The 25381-nt window shown below is 34.5% G+C and overlaps 1 protein-coding gene across 17 annotated transcripts in view; it reads left to right on the top strand.

The window, feature by feature from the left end:
• Positions 1–25381, top strand: part of GPHN (gephyrin) — a 618401-nt gene that overhangs the window by 85095 nt on the left and 507925 nt on the right. Inside the window, exon 1 of one of the 17 annotated variants that reach the window (XM_053224577.1) lies at positions 1547–11101. The exons of the other annotated variants lie outside the window; for them this stretch is intronic. Within the exon in view, the coding sequence (XP_053080552.1) occupies positions 11047–11101 (55 nt within the window). The 5' untranslated portion in view covers positions 1547–11046. Of the gene's footprint in view, positions 1–1546; positions 11102–25381 lie in introns of those variants that run through there. 17 annotated transcript variants of the gene reach the window in all.

Genomic DNA, 25381 nt, shown 5'->3' on the forward strand with positions numbered 1-25381 from the left:
AAGCAGGCTCCAGTCTCTGAGCTGTCAACACAGAGCCTGACACAGGGCTCAAACCCACGAACCATGAGATCATGACCTGAGCTGAAGTCAGATGCTTAGCCAACTGAGCCACAACAGGTGCCCCTTAAATATTCATTTTTGAGAGAGAGAGAGAGCATGAGTGGGGGAGGGTTAGAGAGAGAGAGAGGGACAGAGGATTGGAAGTAGGTTCTGTGCTGACAGCAGCAAACCTGATGTGGAGCTCAAACTCACAAACTCTGAGATCATGACCTGAGCTGAAGTTGGTCACAACCAACTGAGCCACCCAAGCACCCCTGAACTATCAATTCTGTTCCCTATGTCTTTATGTTTATTCTTATGCCAGTAACACACTGTTTGATTGTAATAGCTTTCTAGTATGTTTGAAATTAGAAAGTATGAGACCTCCAACTTTGTTCATCTTTTTTTTTTTTAATTTTTTTAAGTTTATTTATTTTGAGAGAGAGCGAGCAGGGCAGCAGCTGAGAGAGGAAAAGAGAATCCCAAGCAGGCTCCACACTGTCAGTGCAGAGCCCGAAGTGGGGCTTGAACCCAAGAACAGTGAGCCCATGAGCAGAGCTGAAACCAAGAGTCAGACGCTTAACTGACTGAGCCACCCCAGTGCCCCAACTTTGTTCATGTTTTTAAAGATTGTTTTTGACAATTCAGGGTCTTTGCAATTCTGTATTGTATTGTATTGTATTGCAAACTGAACTTTAGGATCAGTTTTTACATTTCTGTAATGAAGGCCTTTGGGATTTTGATAGGGATTGCATTGCATCCCTAGAACATTTGTATTATATTACCATTTTAACAATAGCAATTCTTCCAATTCATGATCATGCAATATCTTTACATGTATCTACATCTTATTTAATTTCTTTAAAAAATGTTTTGTAGTTTTTACTGTATAATTATTATATTTAAAGAAAATTTCCTAAGTATTTTTTCTTTTTGATACTATTAATATAATTGTTTATTAAATCTCATTTTTGAATTGTTCATTGCTAGTGTATAGAAATACAATAGAATTTTGTATATTGATCTTGTACCCAGTAATCTTGATGAACTTGTTATTTCTAAAAACTTTATTGTGTATTCCTTTATATTTTCTGTGTAAATGATCATGTTTCTGCAAATATAGTTAGTAGTAGTTTTTCCTTTCCAGTAGAGATGCCTTTTATTTATTATTATTATTATTATTTTTTGAGCCTACTTGCTGTGGCTCAAACTTCTAGTGCAATGTTTAATATAGGTGGTTAAAAGGCATCCTTGTTCTTGTTCTTGCAGAGAAAGCTTTAATCCTTTTATTGTTGAGAATAATGTAACTATATTTTTTATAAATGCCATTTTTCATATTGGGTATGTTCCTTTATATTCTTAGTTTGTTGAATTTGTTTATCATAAAAGAGTTTTGGATTTTGTGAAATGCTTTTATTGCATCAATATGATGATTGTGTCTTTTAAAAATTATATTAGATTTGATTTGATATATATATATATATATATATATATATATATATATATTCAGCTTGAGTTTTGTATAGTATTTCATTCTTTAATTAAAAAAAAAAAATTTTGTTTTTAACACATGTGACCTGGCACTGTCCTGAACCTGCATTCTCTATTTTTGTTAAGTTTTAAAATTCTTTTATGTATACCTTAAATTAGACATTATAACTGTTGTTTTATATTGTTTACCTTTACACATATATTAATCAAGTTATTTGATCACCATGTTCACTCACTTCTTACAGCTTTTAAGGAAATATTCCCTCTTGTTTGGCATGATTCATTAAGAAATTCTTTTTGAAAGCTTGACAAACTCCTTTACTTTTTATCTGCAAATGTCTTTGTTTTGGCTTGCTCTTGGGGAGTAATTTCCCCTTTCTCTCAAGGTATACCATTACCATTTAGGTGAGTAGTTATTTTCTCTTAGCATTTTGAAGGTATTATCTTCCAGCTTCATTTGAGCTATTGAGAAGTCATCTATCAATCTAAATGTCATTTCTTTGTAAGTGATCTATCCTTTTACTTGGGTAGTTTTTAACACCTCTTTCTCTTCTTGTACTTCAGTTTCAGTATAATACATCTGGATTATATTATATATAGTATGGATTTCTGTTTATTTTCATTTCTTTCTTGTATCTGTGGATTCAAGTCCTTGATCTATTGTGGAAAACTATTAACCATATATATACATTTGATTGTTATTTCTTTTTCATTCTTTCTAGCCTTTCATTATTGTGCCAAGTTCTAAGCTAAATGATTTGCTTATATTGTCTCATTTAATTCTCACAAGTGCACTTTTTACATATGAGAATACGGAAACTCTGAGAAAGACATTAATTAACTTGCTCATGGTTATCTGCTTAGTGAACCTAACAGTCTTGCTTTGAGTGATTGTTCTTTTTTTTAAGTTTATTTATTTATTTTGAGAGAGAGAGAGGGAGGAAGGAAGGGAGGGAGGGGGGATAGAGAGACAGAGAGAGAGGGAGAGAGAGAGAATCCCAAGCAGGCTGTGTCCTGTTTCACAGAGCCCCATGTGGAGCTCCATCTCTTGAACTGTGAGATCATGACCTGAGCTGAAATCAAGAGTCGGACGCTCAACTGACTATGCCACCCAGGCACCCCTGGATGATTGTTCTTAACCAAAGAATACAGTGCCCTCTTCCCTACCACCACCCCTAAAAGCCAAAAGCAAAATAATGAAATGGAAAGAAACTCAGTGGTTATCTCATCTAACCCTGTAGGATATGTAGTCTTTAAACACTTTAATAGTTTAAGAGAGAAGGCCATTAATATAATTTTGAATACATTGAAATTAAGAAACTTTGGAGGCATATATCTTTGATAGTTAGCTTACTCTCAGTTATAACAAACATATCCTTGGTTCATTTTGTGCATTTTCTTTCTTTACCTAGAAGAAATGACTTTCAGTTGATAGTGGTATTAGGGAGTTTAATCTCCCAGAGGTGTTCATTGCTATCTTGTTATTACTGTTTTTAAGCTCTTTCATTGAATCGAAGTAGGAAAAGATTGAGCCCCATGTTGGGCTCTGTGCTTGTCAGCACAGATCCTGTGTGGGATTCTCTCTCTCCCTCTCTCTATGCCCTTCCCCACTCAAAATAAATAAATAAATATACAATTATAAAAATAAAGAAACTGCATGATTTCTTATTAGGGAAAAAGGAGAAACACTAATTGAAAGTAACTGGTTTTTCTACAGTAAGACTGCAAAGAGTGGGTGTTTTGTGACAGTTAAAAAAAAATCAAATACCGTTAAGAATTGTTAAAATATAGAAGCTTTTTATCCTCTCATATAAGACTTTTGTAATATATTCATCATCATTTTCAGCTACATTTCATTAAACCATACCTTTCAGCTGCATCATAAAAACCAGAAAATTAAGAGTTTTTCGGGCTCTAGTTCAAATGTAATATTTTAATTTGAATAGGCAAAATTATAATTACTTTCTTAGAGTTGGGCTGTTATTGAATTGATTTATAATAGTATATACATAATATAAGTCTACTAGAGTATAAGCTAGTTGGGGCAAACATTGTGGCTTTTAATTGTCTACATTCCTAATGCCTACCAAAGTTCCTATTACATAGGAAACCCATAGGAAATGTTTTATTTACTAAATGAATACTCCAAAACCCTTTGTGACTAATATAATTACAAGTGACACATAACTAGATATGTGAATATTAGTCATGTTTGTTCATATTAAAAGATTCAGTTTTATAAAGTTATATAGATTTTTATAAAATCTTAATCTTAGTGAAGGAACTTTAGAGATTATTTAGTCCAATTCCATGTTAATGCTTATAGTAATTAATTAATAAATACTGATTTTGGATAAAATGATTTGATTTTTGTAAAAGGTAGAATTCAAGGTAGAAAGAGAAATTACTACCAAAATAAAGAAAATAGAATTTTAATGTAACTTACAAGCTTCTTGAACTCACATATTTTAGGGAGAGAAGTAGAAGACAAAATTTAAGCATCACAAAGGCTTCAATCAAAGGCCAATAACATTGAGCATTTTGAAATGGGAGTTATAGATAGTTTAGCATTTGTTATTAGTCAAGTTTTTTTGTCCCCCAAGAAATTAATTTTTAATCTAATGTTCAATATTGATTCTTTCTTTTACACATAGCAGCTTTATGAAGCTGAAATGGGGATTATTTAGCATGTATTCATTAAAGAAAATTGAAGAAATTTTCTTCTTAAGCATGGGATCACATTGTCAGTGCCCTCTGTAGGCTATGAAATCCTAGTGGTAGGAAATATATATGTGGGTAAATGTTAAAAGAATAACATTTCTAATTTCCAAAAAATCTAAACTTTTTTTTGTTTTGTTTTGTTTTTAAGAGAGGGAGAGAGAGAATTTTAAGCAGTCTTCACACCCAGCACAGAGCTGACACAGGGCTCCATCCCACAAACCATGAGATCATGACCTGAACTGAAATCAAGAGTCAGACGCTTAACCTGCTGAACCACCCAGGGGCCCCAATAATCTAACCTTTTAATAATAAAATAATCAAATTTGGGAACTGCAAAAACACAAAGAAGAAAATAAAAAATTTCTGCATCCCTTCCATTTATAAATAATCATAACATTTTGCTGTAATTCCTTCAGTTTTGTTTTCTCTCTGCTTATATGTGCACGTATGTAAATATTTTACAAACCTTGGATCATACTGTAAGAAGTCTTTTCTTCATTGCCTTTTTCAACTTTATGAACATTTTTCCCATGCCATTTAAATAGTTATACAATTTGCTGTTGAATGCCCGTATCATAAAATATGACTAATCTCCAACAGTTGGCCATTAGTTATATATGATTATATCATGAGTAGTGTTATGCTGAGCATCATTTTGTGTAAATTTTTCTACATGATTACTACTTTTTAGGATAAAGAGAATGGGATTTTAAATCATATGTTGATTGTGGTACTTGCACAATCAGCTGTACTTTTATTTTATCTTGCAGCTATACTTCTGCAGCTATACTTTTATCTTAAATATTACCAAATTATATCTTTAAATAAATATTTATCTTGGTGATAAGATTTAATGCAAGGTTTAAATGTAAAGAAGGAAGCTTGTATTTCTTCATAACTAAAAATTTGATTACACATGTTATCATTAATGTTTAAGATTCCCTGAGGAGAATATTCTAGTACAGAGGAACAGAAGCTGTACAGTCAGGGCACAGTTAGCCCACTGTGATAAAATATGACTCTGTGCTACCTTTTAAATATATTATTTGTCATGGCCTTAGAGTATAAACAATTGGGTTTATAGTATTAGTCTATGTGTCAGACTAAGCACCTTAATTAGATTATCTCATTTAATTTTTACAGTGTTGTATGAACTATAAGTAGTATTTTTTTTAAACATTTTTTTTAATGTTTGTTTATTTTTGAGAGACAGAGACAGAGTACGAGTGGGGGAGAGGTGGAGGGAGGTAGATAAAGAATCCAAAGCAGGCTGCAGACTCTGAGTTCTTAACACAGAGCCTGACATGGGGCTCGAACCCACGAACCGTGAGATCATGACCTGAGCCAAAGTTGGATGCTTAACCAGCTGAGCCACCCAGGTGCCCTAGTATTTTATTTTATAAATGAGGAATTCTGATTGTTAGAAATTTTGCCAGAGTTCATACAAAGTATAAGGGGTAAAACCTCTATTGGAATGTGGGAACTCTGGCTCTAATATCTGCATTTGTAAACATGTACAATGGGAATGTATGTTGCTTAATACTACTCTCTTCCTTACTCTTAAAGTTTATTTTCTGATATTTATCTCCTTTCATGGATTATCTTCATTAGCAAAAGGTGAAAAGTTTACTATGTGTAATATATATATGCATACACATGTGTGTATGTATTCAGATGTGAATATATACCTGCAAGCACAATTTAATATTAAACTTTTGATATTAAAATAATGGGGCGCATAGGTGGCTCAGTCGGTTACGTGTCTGACTTCGGCTCAGGTCATGATCTCGCGGTTCGTGAGTTCGAGCCCCGCGTCAGGCTCTGTGCCTGGAGCCTGCTTCAGATTCTGTGTCTGCCCTTCCCCTGCTCATGCTCTGTCTCTCTCTGTCTCTCAATAATAAATAAACATTAAAAAACTTAAAAAATACTAAAATAGTTACTTTGTAGATCCTAGGTTATAGAATGATATTTATTGAATGAAATCTTGTTTCTGGCTATAATTGAAGTATAATTAAAATACAAATTTAGGGGCACCTGGTTGGCTCAGTGGGTTAGGTGTCTGACTCTTGGTTTCAACTGAGGTCATAATCTCACAGTTTGTAAGTTTGAGCCCCACATCGGGCTCTGCACTGAGGTGTGTGGAGCCTGCTTGGGATTCTCTCTCTCTCTTTGCCCCCCTACCCTGCTAGTGCTTGGGCATGCGCGCTCTCTTTCTCTCTCAAAATAAATAAACTTTTTAAAGATACAAATTTAGCTGTCTCTCTCTCTTAAACTATTTTAGTAAAACAGATTTTGTTATTTCTTCCTAAGATTAATATGCAACTGTATTATACTAGAAGTATTTATGTGTAATCTAAAATTATTCTTTAGTTTTAAGACAGTATTTTTATTATTGTTAAGATGGACAATAATTTGTCCTTATAAAGCCTTTCAAAGAATAAAAGCTTTAATTGTGAATTTATCTTGAGTAGAAATATTCCAGATAAGAAACTAATATAGTTCAGGGATATATGTAGGGTAGTTTTTACTAGTAATTTAGTAATGTGTTTCTTTTTTTTCTTCTTTAGCAGTTACAAGAAGGGCAATGGTGATTTCTCTTGACTAAGGTTTATTCCTTTGAATATAAAACATTATTTTCAGGACTATAGCCATAGGTTTTGGTGGTGGTGGTAGGGTTTTGATAGACATTTGCTGGATAAGATGCTCTTGACACCAGTATAAATCCATTTTGTTTTAACATTTCTATAAGGGCAACAGAGTATAGAAAATATACTCATTGCTATTTGGAGTACTTTGTGACAAATCTGGAATCTTTGCTCATGCTTTTATGTAGTTCCATAACAAGGTTATTTTTAAAACAGCATATAAAACTGAAATTCCAACATTAATTGGATTGACACTTTTAGTTGTAATTTTACACCTCCAGTTGTAAATCTTGAGGAAATTGGCATTAGACTTCAACATATCCTGTTTTCAGTAGGTTAATGTTCTCAGTATTATATCGTATTGAGGAAAAGGAAAAGTATTTAGTGTTTAAATCTCTTCAGGGTACATAACTTGATCATTGCTCTCTTGAAAATCTTAGCCATCAATTACCAATTCAAATGTCTGTGCCCTTGGCTCTGTAATCTCCCTGGCATTGTTGTGTTAGAGCATTATTATCTTTTACAGGGACATTGTAATGCTTCCACACTATCCTTCACATTACTGCTAGATTAAAATTTCTACAGGTTAGCTCTGATCCTGCCATTGCCAAACTTCAGTGTACAGAATGATTTCCAGTTGCCCAGTGTGTTTTCTTTGGCTTAACATTTCAGTCATGTTTTGGTGATTTCATCTTCTGTCTACTTTTTCAGGTTTATCTCCCATTCTTTTTTTTTAAATTCCCATTCATTTCTTGGCATTACACTAAGCCAAAATGTTCCTTAAATAGTCCAACGTTAATAGTACTTTTACAATTTTGTTTACACTGTTTTCTTTTTCAGAAATGGCCTCTCCTTGTCTCATATTCAAAATCTATCAAATGTTCTCAGTTCTAATGACTTTTCCATGAAGGCCTTCAAACCAAGTTTCACTTTGTTTCTTTTTTATAAAGCTCATTTTCTCTCTTGTAGTTCCTCTACATATTTGTTACTCCTTCTATTTTTTAACTTTTCATTTTGGAAAATTTAAGGAATACAAAGTAAACAGTATGATGTACCCTCATGTGCCCATTACCCAGATACAGCAGGTATCATTATGGCATTCTTGTTTCATTTATATCTTCCTCTACTGTCCAACATCTGCTCAGTTATTGTTAATTCTTTGAGGTAAAATTTACATACATTAAAATTCATAAGTGTTAGCTCTATAGTGTTGGCAATTAAGCACACACATGAACTTCCCTTTACTTCCATAATACAGAATATTTCTGTCTCTAGAAAGTTTTTCATGCTTCTTTCCAGTCAGTCTTCCTACTCTGAGGCAAGCACTGTTTAATTTTTTTCACCATATATTTGTATCTTTCTTATTCTTCCAGTGTAAATGGAATTATGCATGCTCTTTGTGTAAGGCTTCATTTGCTCAGCATAATGTTTCTGATATTTATCCCTTGTTATTGCTTGTTATTCCCATTTTATTTCTGAGTACTATTGCCTTGTATGATTATTCTACAATTTATCTGTTTAGTTAATGGACATTTGTGGTTATTTTCAGTTTTTGGCTACTGTCAATACAGCTGCTGTGGATATTTGCATATGTCTTTTTGTGGATACAGTTGATTCTCATTATATGCATTAGTTATGTTCTCTAAAGTCACTGTGAACATTGAATTAGCTAATACAGAACCATTTCTTCTAGAAGAAATATAAGATTAGGTTCCTTTGAGCCTCTGGTCACTGTATTTTTGTCAAATGATCAAAAAGTAACCTTATTTCATGTGTGTTTCTGTTTAAAGCCACCTTATTCAATATATATATTGTTGATTAACACTGAATTCATGTCCAACAGCACTACACCTCATGTATATACATGAAGTTTATCTAAAATGTATTTTTCCTTAAGGCATATCATAGCCTTCTAGCACTTTGGAATATAGTAGACTTGGATTGCGAGTAACTTGTTTTGCAAGACGAGCAAACATCTCTAATAAATTTTAACTTGTTAACAAGTGATGTTTTGTAATACGAGTAGTACGTGATGCTGAATGTCACGTGGTCACAGTTGAGCCAGTGGTTCTTCTCTCTCTCTCTCTCTCTCTCTCTCTCTGGAATTGTGGGTGATTATCTGCCATGCTTGGATGCTTGATCTCAGGTCGCAGTGTTTGGAGGCAATCGATTTTTCAGAACACTGGAAGGTGCCCACAACCAGCACTTGTGTGTTTTTTGTCATTTCAAAGCACCTATGGACAGTTCTTTGCTTTTCCATACAGGAGTAAGCTTAGGAATGCTTTGCTTCATTCTAGGTCAGGCTGCCTGCAGATATAGACCCTTTCCTCTGCTGCCTTATTGCCAGTTACATTAAATACAATATACGACAAGAATTTATTAATACTGTAATGTAGTCAACATCCACGTGAGCGTATACAATGGCCCCGATGCAGAAAAAAATTGAAAAGAAAGGCAGTAAGAAGAAGGAGATGATTACAGTGGAAGTTAAGAAGGAAATCATATTTCATGAGAAATATGAACGATGTATGTGAGTGGCTGAAATTGGAAGATTTTATAAGAAGTCTACATTGACCATTTGCACAATATTAAAGTAGAAAGAAGAAATCAGAGGGCTAGATGCAGCAAAAGGAGTCACGAGAATATCAAAGCAATGGCTACATGTTCTGGAAGATGTAGAAAAGTTGCTTCTGGTTTGGATAAATTAGAAGTAAGTAGCAGGTGATACTGTGACCAAGAACTTTATCTGTGAGAAGGCAAAGGCCTCATATACCAACCGTGTAAGTAAACTGCCAGGTACGTCAACAGAAAACAAAGAAGGCTTCAAGGCAAGTAGGGGATGGTTTGATAACTTTAAGAGGAGAAGTGGCATCCATACTGTTGTGAAGCACAGAGAGGCCGAGAGTTCAGATGCTAAGGCAGCTGAGGCGTTCGCTGCCGAGTTCCAGTAGCTCGTGGTTTCTGAGTGTTACCTGTTGGAGTAAGTTTTTAACTGTAATGAAGACAGGGCTTTTCTGGAAAGAGATGCCAAAGAGAACCTACATTACAGGAGAAGATAATGAAATGCCAGGTCACAAGCCCATGAAAGACCATCTCACCCTCTTGTTTTGTGCTAATGCAAGCAGGGATTTCAAAGTCAAACCCCTGCTCATGTATCATTCTGAGAATCCGCAAGCCCTCAAGAAACGCAAGGTGCAGAGGAGCCAGTTAAACATTATGTGGAGGTCCAACAGCAAGGCTTGGGTCACTTGTATCTTGTTTGTTGAGTGGATCAACGAGGTTTTTGGTCCTGCCACTCAAAGCCTTGCTGGTTATGAATAATGCTCCTGCTCATCCTCCAGGCTTTGAGGATGACTTACTGGAGGAATTTGAGTTCATTAAGGTCAATTTCCTTCCTCCCAACACCGCACCAATCCTCCATCCCATGGATCAGCAGGTCATTTCGAACTTTAAAAAACTTTATACCAAAGCACTATTTCAGCAATGCTTTGAGGTGACCTAAGGAACAAACCTTACTCTCCAAGAGTTTTAGAAAAATCATTTCCACATTGTGAACTGCTTCAAGATTATTGATAAAAGCTAGGATGGGGTCACCAAGAGAACCTTTAATTCTGCTTGGAGAAAACTGTGGCCTGATTGTGTTTTTGGACATGACTTAGAGGGGCTTGCTTATGAACAGGCGCCGCCAGTTGTCTGAAATTGTGTCCTTGGGGAAGACCATGGGACTGGAGGTGAATGAGGATGCCATTCAAGAACTGGTGGAGGAACATGGCCAGGAGCTGACAACTGACAAACTGATGGATCTGCATTGTGAGCAACAGCAAGTGGTTATGGAGGAGATCGCCTGTGCAGAGGAGGAGAAAAAATGGTGAAGTGGAGGAATCCCTCACTTCACATGAGATTAGGGAGTTGTGTAAAATGTGGGAAACTGCAAAATTTTGTAAAAAAACACCACCAAATAAGGCTGTAGTAGTGCGAGTGATTAATCTGGTTAATGACAATGCAATGTCACAGTTCCACAAAATCCTCAAAAGGAGGCAAAAGTAAATGTCATTGGATAGGTTCCTTGTTAAAGTTGCATGAAGGAAAAAGATTCCATCAAGCCAACAGATAGCAGTAATTCCATTAGTGAGAGTGAAAATTGTCCTGCATGATAACCCTCTTCTCTCTCATCTCCCTCACACTAGCCATGAAGGTTTTCAAAGGTAAGTACAGGTTAATTTATTTTTCTTTATATTTTGTATTTTCTTTATTATTTTGTATTACATTACAGTATTGTGATCATTTTTATATGAATATTTTTGGGTTGTGGAATGAATCATCTGAGTTTCCATTATTTCTTATGGGGAAATTCTCTTTGATATACAGTGCTTTGGATTACAAGCATGCTTCTGGAATGAATTATGCTCGCAAACCAAGGTTTTACTGTACTTGATAGCAGTTCAGTACTGTAATAGGGGCCATTCTAAACAGAAGTATCCCCAACACAAAGCACAATAACACAAAAAACATGGCACTAAAGAAACTACAACAAGGATACTCATTTACAACATGAGAGTTAAAACAGGGCAGTGTGTTACCTTATTCAACTTCAGATGAGAATGTTGGGCAACTAAAAATTTTCTTTATTCTGTGCATGTCCATAAATTATTGTGAAATATTGCCAATATTAATTATTGGGTTACAAATGAATTTTAGTGAGTAGGCAAATTCACAAACATGGATTCTTTGAATATTGAAGATTGTATGTTTTCATTGGTCATGGATACATATAAACAGAATTATTGGTCAAGTAGTATTTTTAACTTTATATGATACTGCCAAACCTTTTCCCAAAGTAGTTGTATGATTTTTAATTCCCAACAGCAATGAATAAAAGTTCTAGTTGTTTCATGTGCTCACAAGTATCTGGTATTATCATTACTTAATTTTAACTATTGTATTGCTCATTTAATATTTACCGGCTGTAATTATTTGCTTGTGTCTTGTCTTTTCCTCCATCTCCCTACTGAAAGCTTTTTTTTTTTTTTAATGTTTATTTATTTTTGAGAGTGCACAAGTTGGGGAGGGGCAGAGGGAGAGAGATGGACAGAGCATCCAAAGCAGGCTCTGTGCTGACAGCAGCAAGCCCAGTGTGGGCTCAAACTCAAGAATCTTGAGATATGACATGAGCTGAAGTCAGACGCTCAACTGACTGAGCCACCCAGGCACCCCAAAGCTTTTTGATGACAGCATATAATTCACCTTTGTTTTTGCCACTCTAATATTTTTGAGAGGTTCTATATAGCCTTGTTGCTAAGTGTGCAAACGTTGGACCCAGCTCGCCTGCGTTCAAAGCTCAGCTCTTCACCAATTAAAAGTTTTTGAGATCTTGACAATAAAAATAACATAGTAGTAAATGAACTTTTCATAATTAATTAATTGGGTTTCCCAAAAAACAATTAAATTTAGAAATCAAGCTTCTTTTGGGTTGATCAACTTGTCCCAGGTCAAACAAGTAGGAAGCAGTAGAAAAAGATTTCAACCTAGGCTTAACTAATGCCAAAGCCTATATGCTCTTAACTACCATACAACATAGTACTGCCACCTGAATCCCACTTTAAAACCTACTGTATGTCATTACATTTATTTACTATTCTTAATTAAGATGTAAAGGAATGAAGATACATCTTTAAATATTGAGCTTTGTGATTCATGAATTTGATGTTTCTTTCCACTTAGTTATTTTAATTTTTTCTGAATAAAAGTGCATAATTTTCAACGTGGAGATTTTACATATCTTTCATTAGACATAATGAAATGAAAGGTTATGAATGGTTATGTGATATCTTTTGATGCTTTTGTAAGTGGTATCATTTTGAAAATCTTCATTTCTAATTGCTTGTTGCTATTTTTTACATTAACCTTATACCCTTTAATTTTGCTAAATTCACTTGTTAATTCTCATGGTTTGTGTATTTTTTGCATATATTCTTTATTGTATTGCCTAGCACCACCTGTTCATTTTTGTATAGAAATAATTGTGGATATTTTTGTTTCATTCCTAATTTGAAAGGGGAAGTTTTTAACATTTCACCATTAAGTGTAATGTTTGCTTTAGGGTTTTTGTAGGTATGCTTTGTAGATACCAGTTAAGGAAGTTTCCTTCTATTAGTAGTGGACTCAGAGTAGTTAACATGAATGGATGTTGAATTTAATTAATTTTTTTGTTACAAATATGAGGTGTTAATATGTTTTTCTCCTTTAAAAGAAAAAATATTAAATAAATTGTGTGCATTGGCTTTTAAAATACGAAACCAACTTTATATTCCAATAAACTTGACTGTATGTATTTTGTAATCACTGGATTTAATGTGCTAATATTGTGTTGAGGATTTTTGTATATATGATTATGAGTGAGGTTGTCTTATAATTTTTTTTTTGTTTAATGTTATCAGGGTTATATTGGAAGGGCTCACTCTTTCTTCTGGAAGAGTTTACATAAGACTGCTAGTTCTTTCTGTTCTTTATTACTCTTACTTGTTTTTCTTGTGTTGTTGCAGTGGCTGGGATCTTAGCTGTTCACAGTATTGAACAGAAGTGGTCAGAGTGAATATCCTTCCTTTGTTGCCAGTTATTAGTGGGAACACCTTCAGTACTTCACTATCATAAGCATTTTAAGCTTTTGGTTTTATTTATTTTTACTAGATGCCCTATACTAGATTGAGGAAGTTTACTTGTATCCTTAGCTTAAAGAGAGTTAAAAATTTTTTAAATGTTTATTAATTTTGAGAGAGTGAGCATGGGCAGAGGGTGAGGGGCAAAGAGACAAGGAGAGAGAATCCTAAGCAGACTCCACACTGTCAGTGCAGAGTCAATGTGGGGTTCAGACTCACGAAATGTGAGATCGCAACCTGAGCCGAGATTAAGAATTTGACACTTAACTGAATGAGCCACCCAGGCGCTCATGATTTTTTTAAATCATGAATTTGGGTTGAATTTTTTCAAATGCTTTTTCAGTATCTATTGGGAAGGTTCTATTGTTTTATGCATTGGTCTGTGTAGAGGTTTTAAAATGTTAATCCAATTTTGCATTTGTGGGATAAACCCAACTTGGTCTTGAAGTATTAGCCTTTTTATATATTTCTGTGTTCTATTTTCTACTTTTTAAAAAGTATTTTTGCATCTACACTCATGATAGGTACTGGTCTGGGTTTATAATTTTGTTTTCTTGTGAAATCCTTGATCATTTTGGTCAGGATTATGCTGGCCTCATAAAATAAAGTAAGAAGTTAAATATCTGATAGAATTTTTCAATAAAATCATCAGAATCTGGGATTGGAGGATATCTATATCTATATCTATCTATATCTATCTATCTATATATGTGTGTGTGTGTGTGTGTGTGTGTATATATTTTTTTTTTTTTTTTAAAGATAGGGTTAGGAGGTGGAGGTTTCTTAATTAGGGAAAATACCATTCTAATTTTATGTTTTTTCTTATGTGAATCTTGGTAAGTTGTAGTTTTTCAGGAAATCATCCATTTTATCTAAATTTTGAAATATATTAGCAAGCAATAGGTTATAATATCCCCTTATACTTTTAATGTCTGTATAATCTTTTATGATGTATATCAGATCTTTTAATCTTGATATGGTCGGGTGTGTGTGTGTGTGTGTGTTTCTGTCTTGCCACAAACTTATCAATTTTATTAAGGTTTTCAAAGACCCAATTATTGATGTGATTTTTCTCTATTTGTCTATTTTTTATTTTAATGATTTCTATTCTTTATCATTTCCTTTTACTCAATTTACTTTGGAATTGGTTACCTCTCCCTGCCTTCCTTCCCCCACCCACCCCAACCTGGCCCAAGATTCTTAAGGTAGAAACTTAGATCTTTGATTTTAAACTTTCTTCTTTTATAATATGGGCTTTTAAAATTAATTTTCCCTACAAAATGCTTTATCGGCCTCTTGAAATTTTTGATGTGTTGGGTATTGTTATTTGTTTGAAGTATTTTTTGTTTTCTCTTGTGATTTCTTCTATGGCATATGGTTATTTAGAAATACATTTCTTAAATTTCTTACTGCTTGTGAAATTTTCTCGTTTTTATTGAGTTTTTACTGTAATGCTCTTGAGGTCAGAAAACATACTTTGTATAATTGCAGTCTTTTATAATTTATTGAGACTTATTCTATAGTTCAGCACAAGATCTGTTTGGCAAATGTTTGTGTACCCATAAGTATCTGTTTTTCTTGTGTATCATGCCTTGTAATTTTTTTTTCTTTAAAAAAAATTTTTTTTAACGTTTATTCATTTTTGAGAGGCAGAGAGAGACATAGCGTGAGCAGGGGAGGGGCAAAGAGATAAAGACACACAGAATCCAAAGCAGGCTCCAGGCCCTGAATTGTCAGCATAGAGCCCGATGTGGGGCTTGAACCCACAAACCATGAGATCATGACCTGAACTGAAGTCAGATGCTTAACTGACTGAGCCACCAAGGCGCCCCATTTTTTTTTTTTTTTAGTTTCAGGTATACAATATAATGATTTAACAATTCTATATATTAGTGCTCATCAAGATTAGTGTACTCTTATTTTCCTTTATCTATCTTAATTTCCTTTATATTATCACCCATTCTTCTACCCACCTACCATCTGGCAACCACCAGTTCTCTATATTTGAGTCTGGTGTTTTGTTTTTGTTTTTGTCTCTGTTCATTTGTTTCTTGAATTTCACATGAGTGAAATCATCAGTATGTGTCTTTTTAAACTGACTGATTTATTTCACTTAGCATTATACCTTCTAGGTCCATCCATGTTGTTGCATACAGTAAGATCTCATTCTTTTTAATGGCCAACTAATACTTCAGTGTGTGTGTGTGTGTGTGTGTGTGTGTGTGTGTGTGTGTGTGTGTGTCTTAATAAAACCATATCTTCTTTCTCTGTTCATCTGTCACTGGACACTTGGTTTGCTTATATTGTCTATTGTAAATAATGTTGCACATAGGGGTGCATATATCTTTTCAAATTAGTGTTTTTATTTTCTTTGGGTAAATACCCAGTGGTGGAATTACTGGACCATATGGTACTTCTATTTTTAATTTTTTGAGGTACCTCCATACTGTTTTCTACAGAGATTACACCAATTTGCATTCCCACCAACAAGTACAAGGGTTTCTTTTTCTCCACATCCTTTCAAACACTTGTTATTTCTTGTATTTTTCATTTTAGTCATTCTGACAGGTATAAGGTGATATCTCTTTGTAGTTTTGATTAGCATTTCCTTAATGATGAGTGATGTTCAGCATATTGTCATGTGTCTGTTGGCCATCTATATGTTGTCTTTGGAAAAATTGTCTATTCAGGTCTTCTGCCCATTTTTAATTGGATTATTTGTGGTTTTTTCATGTTGAATTGTGTAAGTTCTTTATATATTTTGGATATTAACTCTTTATCAGATACATCATTTGCAAATATCTTCTCTCAGTAGGTTGCCTTTTTGTTTTATTGATGGTTTTCTTTGATGTACAAAAGCTTTTTATTTCTGTAGAGACCCAAAAGTTTATTTTTCTTTGTTTCTCTTGCCTAAGGAGACATATCCATAAACATGTCACTAAGACTGATGTCCTAGAGATTATTACCTTTGTTTGCTCTTAGCAGTTTTCTGGTCTCAGGTCTCACATTTAGGTCTTTAATCCATTTTGAATTAATTTTTGTGTATGGTGTAAGAAAGTGGTCTGATTTCATTCTTTGGCATGTAGCTGTCCCATTTTCCCAGCACCATTTATTAAAGAGACCATCTTTTCCCCATTATATATTCTTGCCTCCTTTGTTGTAGATTAATTGATCATGTAAGTGTGGGATTATTTCTGGGCTCTCTATTGTTGCATTGATTTATGTCTGTTTTTGTGTTAGTACTGTACTGTTTTGATTACTATAGCTTTGTCACGTGTCTTGAAATCTGGGATTGTGATACCTCTGGCTTTGTTCTTCTTTCTCAAGATTGCTTTGGCTGTTATTAATGTCTATGTGAAAGAAGTTGATAATGTTCAAATCTTCTATATACTTGCTGATTAATTTTTTACTTGTTCTATTACTGATTAAATTAGATTAAAATATCTAATGTATCTAATGGTTATAGATTAATAAATTCTTTCAGCTCTGTCAATTCTTTATTCACCTATTTGGAGATTTGTTGCAATATGTTATGTATATTAGACAAATTGACCTTTTTAACCATTAAGAAAATCCCTTTATTCTGTCTTTGTTTTTAAGCATTCTTTGATACTGATATAACCATACTAGTTTTTTTAATTATTATTATAGTTAAATACATGTAACATGAAAGTTACCTTCTTAACCATTTTTAAGTGTGCAGTTCAGTGATTTTAAATACGTTCAGAGTTGTGCCACCATCACCACCATCCATTCCTATAACTATTTTTATTTTGTAAAATGGAAACTCTATACCTATTTAACAAGAATTCTCCATTGTCCCCTTTAAGTCTCCATATTTTTTCCAATATTTACTTTCTACCTGTTTGTTTCTATCTTTTGAAAATTATATTTTTAAATAAATAACATACAGTTGGGTCTTGCTTGCTATTTTTCCCTTGGCTTGATACTTTCTTCTAATTTTGGTGTTGATTCCATTTATTTTTTATTCCTTTAAAGTTTTATTTATTTATTTTCAGAGAGTGCTAGAGCAAGTGTGAGCAGAGAAGGGGCAGAGAGAGAGAGAGAGGGAGAGAGAGAGAATCCCAAGCAGGCTCCACACTGTCAGCACAGAGCCCGATACGGGGCTCAACCCCATGAACTGTGAGATGATGACCTAAGCTGACATCAAGAGTTGGCCACTTAACTGACTGAGCCACCCAGGTGCCCCTCCATTTATTTTTAAAACAGCTTTATTGAGGCATAATTGACATACAATAAACTGTACATTTAAAATACATGGTTTTAGGGGTGTCTGGGTGCCTCAGTCGGTTGAGCATCTGACTTCCCCTCAGGTCATGATATCACGGTTCATGGGTTAGAGTGCTGTGTAGGGCTCTGTGCTGATAGCTCAGAGCCTGGAGGCTGCTTTAGATGGTGTGTCTCCCCCTCTCTCTGCCCCTCCCCTGCTCGCACTTTGTCTCTTTCTTTCTCCAAAATAAATAATGAAAAATATTAAAAAATTTAGATACATGATTTTGTACATTTTGATGAATATATTTATTGTGAAACTGTCACCGTAATCAGGAGGGTATATCTATACATTATCCTCCAAGAATTACAAAAAGTTGCCATGTTCTCCTTTGTAATCTTTTTCTTCTGCTCCACTCTACCTCCATTGATGTCTGAGCTGTTTTCTATCACAATGATTAGTTTCCTTTACCTAGAATTTTATATAAATGGAATCATATAGTATGTTGTCAGGTTTCTTACTCCTTTCACTCAGCACAGTTATTTTGAAGTTGCTCTTATTAATATCCCTTTTTATTGCCTACTCATATTCCTTTGTATGGATATACTAGAATATGTTTACCTATTTACCTCCTCATAGACACTTTGTTGTTTCTAATTTTAGGTTATTACAAATAAAGCTGCTATAAATGTACATATATAAGTGTTAGTATGGACATATTTTTTTTATTCATTTGGGTAAATTTACAGGAGTGGAATGGCTGGATCATTTGGTAGATATGTGTTTAACTTTTTTATTTTTAATTTTAGAGAGAGAAAGCATGTGCACGAGCAGGGGAGAGGGGCAGAAGGAGAAAGAGAATCTTAAGCAGGCACCATGTTCAGTGTGGAGCCCAACATGGGGCTCTATCCCACGACCCTGGGATCATGACCTGAGCCAAAATCAAGAGTCAGACACTCAACTGACTCAGCCACCCAGACACCCTGGTATATGTTTAGCTTTTAGGAAACTACCAAGTTGTTTTACAGTATAGTTGTTTCCACTAGCAGTGTGTTAATCCCATCACCAGTTCCTTCATATTCTCACCTATATATGGTCAGTCTTTTTAATTTTACCTGTTCTAATAGGTATTTAGTTGTATGTGGTTTTAATTTGCATTTCCTTAGCGACTAATAATAATAATGTTTAACATCTTTTTAAGTGGGATTTTTTGGCTTTATTCTTTATTTAATTATTTTTTACCATACATATATCTTCTTTGGTGAAATGTTCAAATCTTTTGTTTATTGAGTTTTTCCTTTTCATTGAGATTTGAGCATATATTTGAATGCAAGTCAGATATATATTTTGCAAATATTTACTCACAGTCTGTGACTTTTCATTTTTTACTAGTGTGTTTCGAAGAGCAGAAATTTTAAATTATGATTAATAGCATAACTTTTTTATTTAATTTTTTTCTTGTTTTAAATGTTTATTGTTAGAGAAAATGTGAGTCGGGGAGTGGGGGGGAGAGAGAGAGAGAGAGACAGACAGACAGACAGACAGACAGAATCTGAAGCAGCCTCAGGTTCTGAGCTGTCAGCACAGAGCCCAACATGGGGCTCAAACCCATGAACGATGAGATCATGACCTGAGCTGAGTCAGACATTTTAACTGACTGAGCCACCCAGGTGCCCCAATAGCATAACTTTTAAAAGACACATATGAGAACATCTTTGTTTTCTCAGAGTCAATGAAGAGTTCTGAGATATCATACCATAAGCGTAAGCCGTAAAAGAAAAATACATAAATTAGACTTCATCAAAACCGAAAACTGTTGTATTGTAAAAGACTCTGTTAAAAGGATGGAAAGGAAAAACTACAGATTGGAGAAAATATTTGCAAAACTCGTATCTGACAAAGACTGACAGAGAAGGAGAGGAAGAACTCAAATTTTTGTGGCACTGTTGAATACAGGTGCTCACGTCACCATTTTCTTTAGTCCCATGTGAGGAGGGAAAGCTGGGTGCCAGAGTTGCTGAAGTACCAAAGTTTGTAGGGAAAAGATGCAGTGATATGCAGGTTCTCTGAACTTGGGTGCTTTTCAGATATCAGAAGTTATATGAGAGAGTAAGTAATTGTGGTCTAGCCCCAAACCTTAAGTGAGCAGCCAAAGGAAAGAAAAAGCCTGCTGCTTTCTCGTGTCCCTACTGTCTTTTTCCTCTCTTACTGCATTTTGCCCCTGTGTTCTCCCTGGGAATATCATAATCATATATCATAATTTATGCTATAGTTCCTGATGTGTGCCTGTTAGACATCTTGGTCATAGTCTGGTAGGAGAAAAAGTAACTGAGTTCAACTGATAGATTTAAACAAAGTTCGCAGTACGGAAGTAATGTTAAACTGACCTTGTGGGTAAATCCCGTGGATTTATCATGTACAGTTTACCTGAAGTGTTTAGGCCTGGTTCACTGATGGTTCAGCTAAGTGTCCACAGGGTGGCAGCCACCCTCCAGCTCCAAGGACAACTCTAGAGGACTAATTGTGGTAAGGATTGATTCACACAATAGGCTGAATTTAAAGTTGTTTTCTTTGCCTTAGACTATGGGTTGGCAAACTTCAGCCTGTGTGCCAAATCTGGTTGTAGCCTATGTTTATACTGCTTTTAATCTGGAAATTGTTTTTACATTTTTTAAACATTAGGAATAAAAAGAATACACGCTGGAGACTGTATGTGGCTTACAAAGCTTAAAATATTTGTTTGCCCTTTTTAAGAAAGGCCAAGTCCTGCCTTAACAGTACTCTGAAGGATCAAGTAAGTTCTGTTTTTCCTGAGTGTTGGGCTATTGTCAAAGGCCTCATTTGGGTAAAATTAGAGAATAGCAGATTAAAGGCACATCCTTCATGTGGGCTACAAACTGAGGAAACAAATCATAGCTGCTCCTTGGAAGGTCTTGGTCACTCATGTTGATGCTTAGAGTCAGGAGCTGTTTTTAAATGAGATTGACTGGAATCAAATGGCTGATCAGACCCACACTCCCAGATCACCACCCTGGCCACTTAGATCTGTCATTGTACTGGTTATGGCAGTATACCCACCATCATAGACTGGGTCAACAATAGAGTAAGTACTGTATGCTTATGATGCGGAAGCTGTCACTTCTTGCCAAACCTATTACTCCTGATAGAAGTCGTCCCCTTTTTATCATGGTGAAGGACCATTTGACTCCATCTTGGGTCTACTGTTGGTGCTTCTTTCCATCTTGAGTCTACTCCTGGTGCCTCATATAACTTTTTCAGTTAATGGTAGTGTTGTCCAGTCAGATGTTGTTACCAGTCAGGCCATCACTGACTGGCCATACCATTGTGGCCCCTGAAACTAATGTGGCATGTATTTTGGCCTTCTGAACTATTTATATTCTGACAATGATGTTCTTTTTGTCACAAAGACCAAACTCAGTGGGCCAAGAGTCAAACTATTTGATGGAAGTTCTATGTCTTATACCATCCACAGGTATCTGAGTTGGCCTTGAGCACTGGATTGGCCTCCTCTAACATCAGCTCAGGAAGATTTCTGACTCTGTTCTTAACTGCTCCTGGTATACATACCTTGGTAAGGCAATTTGATGCTTAATTTGGTCATCCTCAGAAAGGGATCATCTCTTGACTGCTTCCTTGCTAGTGATAAGGGCTAAAGGGATAGGAGATTATGTAGATCTATTCTGAAAATATGGGATTTTTGCTCTGACCATTCCTGGGTATGATGCTTCTTTCTTTTTCTGGCTAGTTTGGTTGGTTACATCCTCAGTGTGTCAGCTTAGCCAGAAAGGAGAAAGTTGGCCAACAAGTACAGACTCTCTTTGTGGCCAGGGTTCTAGAGATTTTAGTCATCATGCTAGCCCAGCCTTATCTTTAAATAGTCATTTAGATGTTTCTAGTTCTTCTAATCCCCATCTTCCTGCTACAGTTACTCTACCAAGGGTGAAAGTAGCTCTTCTCTTCTTCCATTTTCTGGATTTTAGTTCTTTTAGGTTTCTTTGCCTCTTAGTTCTGTGACAGGTTTTTTTTTTTTTAATGTTTTTATTACTATTATTTATTTAGCAAGTACTTATTTTTTAAGATGAGAGTGGCATTCTCTTGTGACTATAATTTAGGTAGAAGTCCCTAGGAAACAGCTTTTAAATGATATAAAGCACAGAAAGCACTTTGGTGTGAGATATATAGGAATCATTCAATGAATAGTTTTTATTTATTTGTATTTTGCTATTCCTCATGTTACTTTATCTCAAAGGAATAGATTATGCAAATTTCTTTTATTATAATCCTCTCTGTGATTCAAACATTGTAGCTAGGCAGAATCAGGGAAGTAACTATGGAACAATAATTATTTAAAATCAGATAGAGGAAGTGAATATCAATTAAAATTATTTTTTTCTTGGGATTTCTCTTTCGAATCAAGGAGTTGCATTGGTATTCAGTATTAAATGGAAAGATGTGTCACAAAGATTCAAAGTAAAAGAAAACACACGTTTTGTTACTTAAAAATGCATTGTAGCTGCTGCTGGTAAGATATGGCAACATTTTAATAGAGTACAAGGTAATATTATAGAATGGAAATCAGAGAGCACATTACCAAGTTTTTTGATACTACAGGAGGAAATTCACAGGCACAGAAATTTGACTTTATGTGGAATGTCAGCATGTTAAGAGTTAATTCCTCAGACAACACATCTAATCAGAACTTCAGTACTTATGTGATATTCATGTGCAGTTTTTGCTAGAATATATTTTAAAATTCATGCTAACCTATTTGATTATTACCCACATGGATATTAAACATTATAAATAAAATCTTTTGGATCCCAAATTTATTAATCTATGAATAATTAATAACAAATTTGATTCTCTGCTTCAGGTTAGATTTACAGCGTACCTTATTTGTGGTGTTTATCTTCTTGAAAGTTTTGCTACTTCTGATTAATGAAGGAGTTTCTTCTTTGACCTGCCTGAAGTAAAGAAAAGCAGTATCTATTAACTTGACTTGATCTCCAATCAAGTAAGATATCTAAGAAAACATCTGTCTGATAAACCTGGGCATGTGACAATTTTCCATTTGGAGTAACATTCTGTTGTCAATCTCAATGATTATTTCAAAACACACATTCTAGGATCATTAGCAAGTTCTCCTAAAGAAACATTGACCCTTCTTTGGTTATGAAAATTACAGATTTTTAAAGGTAAATAAGGCATATATTGTTTAGTACTATACATTAAGCTTGTTATCAGATATCATCAATTTAACACACAGATTTAAAAGCACTCTGAATTTGAATTGCATGTTAAACATTGTTGAAACAACTATTATGGCATAGTTGACGTTGCCCATGTATGTACAAATTTGGCAATAGCTTTTAATAGTCTTACTTCAGTTGAGTTATATGCATTATTGGCACCACACGTTTTCAATTTAACTGCCATTTAAAATGTCTCTTAATGTTGTTTCCTTTGAGACTAATTTAGCTGCTGGTGATTCAGAAAATCTGATCAGTGTGTTTTTTCAGAAACAAAATTCTGAAAAAAGCCTTGTGCAATGTTCATGGGAATGTAACATGGTGTAGCCACCATGGAAAACAGCATGCATGTTCCTCAAAAGACTAAAAATAGAAATATACAATCCAGGTATTTACTCAAGGAAAATGCAAACACTAGTTAAAAAAGATCTATACATCCTTGTCTTTATTGCTGTATTATTTACACTAGCCAAGATATGGAAGCAACTTGTGTTCTTTGATAGACTAACAGATAAAGAAGATGTGGTATATGTGCACAATGGAATACTACTTAGCCATAATAAAGAATGAGATCTTGCTATTTGCAGCAACATGGATGGATCTAGAGGGTATTATGCTAAGTGAATTATGTCAGCGACAGATGCCATGTGATTTCACTTTTATGTGGAATCCAAAAAGTGAACAAACAACAACAAAAGAAAAAAATAGACTCATAAATATAGAGAACAAACTAGTGGCTGCCAGAGGGGAGGACAATTGGAGGCATAGGCAAATAGATGACAAAGATTGAGAGGTACAAATTTCATTATAAAATAAATGTTACACGTATAAAAAGTACAGCATAAGGCGTTAGTCAATAATATTGTAACAGCTTTGTCTGGTGACAGATGGTAGCTACATTTATCATGATAAGCATTTTGTAATATATAAAATTGTTGAATCGTTGTACACCTGAAACTAATATAATGTCTATAATATTGTACTTCAGTTAAAAAGTAAAAAAAAAAAAAAAAAGTCTGAAAAAATGGCCATTTTCTTGCTCCAAACTGCAAAACATTTTCAGTTTTAGATTTAGAGCACCACTTACAATGACCAGACAATGACTTATTTTCATTTCTACACCATCCATTTCCTTCCTATCACCTGTGTACGCTTACCTTCAGTTTTTGTTCCACTTTACCAGCCACATCCAATACATTTTAGCATAAAATCATAAAAGATGAAAAAAAAAGTATCACATATGCTTTTAGCAAAATGGGATGACCCAGGTTTTTGTTCCAAAACATAGTGATGGAGTCCTTCCTGTTGGACTAACTGGATGAGAATATGATTATTTGCTTTTTGTTCTCAGAAATTATTTTCCAATTATTCTTGAGAAAATGCATCTAGCATAGTGTGTCATCTGAAGATTGTTAGAATTTGCTTGCAAGATCAACTTTAGCATCAACATCGGTTTACAGTACTGCTGTACAGGCATTCATTTTGTGACTTGGCTGGTAATCGTGAAAGTCTCCTTTGCCAAGTTTTGTATCTTTTCCATTATGGGCAGAAAATAAAAAGTTCTGAATTCTCAGTTGTGTTCAATGAAAGCTAAAAGCAGACCACAAGTATGGGTTCCTGGCCTTTTATAGTTTTTGAAAAATGATGCAATACTTTGGGCAACTTGGTAAGAAAAGTAAAGGATGATGCAGTAGTGACTATTGATTAAACTATTGCATCGCCTTTTTAGTTAATTGCATTAGTCTTCCATTTTGTTATTAATTTAATTTTTAAGGATAGTTGGAAATGGACTGATGAAAGGACTGATGAAAATGATGAAATAATTCAAAGAAATTCAAAATAGAGGAAAAATAAGAACTCTGTGATACCAATATACATCTTAGACTTATAAAGGGACCCAACAGATCTATATGGTAATCACAAAGTTAAAATGATTTTTTTAAATACAAATCTGGTTATTCAATATATAGTGTAATAATGATTTCAGGAATAGAATTTAGTGATTCATCACTTACATATAACACCCAGTGTTCATCCCAACAAGCACCTCCTTAATGCCTCTTGTCCATTTAGCCCATCTCCTCACCCAACACCCTGCCAACAACCCTCAGTTTGTTCTCTGTATTTAAGAGTTTCTTATGGTTTGTCTCCTTCTGTTTTTATGTTATTTTCTTCCTTTCCCTTATGTTCACCTGTTTTGTTTCTTAAATTTAACATGAGTAAAATCATATATTTGTCTTTCTCTCACTTATTTTGCTTAGCATAATACACTGTAGTTCCATCCATGTTGTTGCAAATGGCAAGATTTCATTCTTTTGGGTTGCTGAG

This window comes from Acinonyx jubatus, chromosome B3 (assembly GCF_027475565.1).
Source record: "Acinonyx jubatus isolate Ajub_Pintada_27869175 chromosome B3, VMU_Ajub_asm_v1.0, whole genome shotgun sequence".
NCBI lineage: Eukaryota > Metazoa > Chordata > Mammalia > Carnivora > Felidae > Acinonyx > Acinonyx jubatus.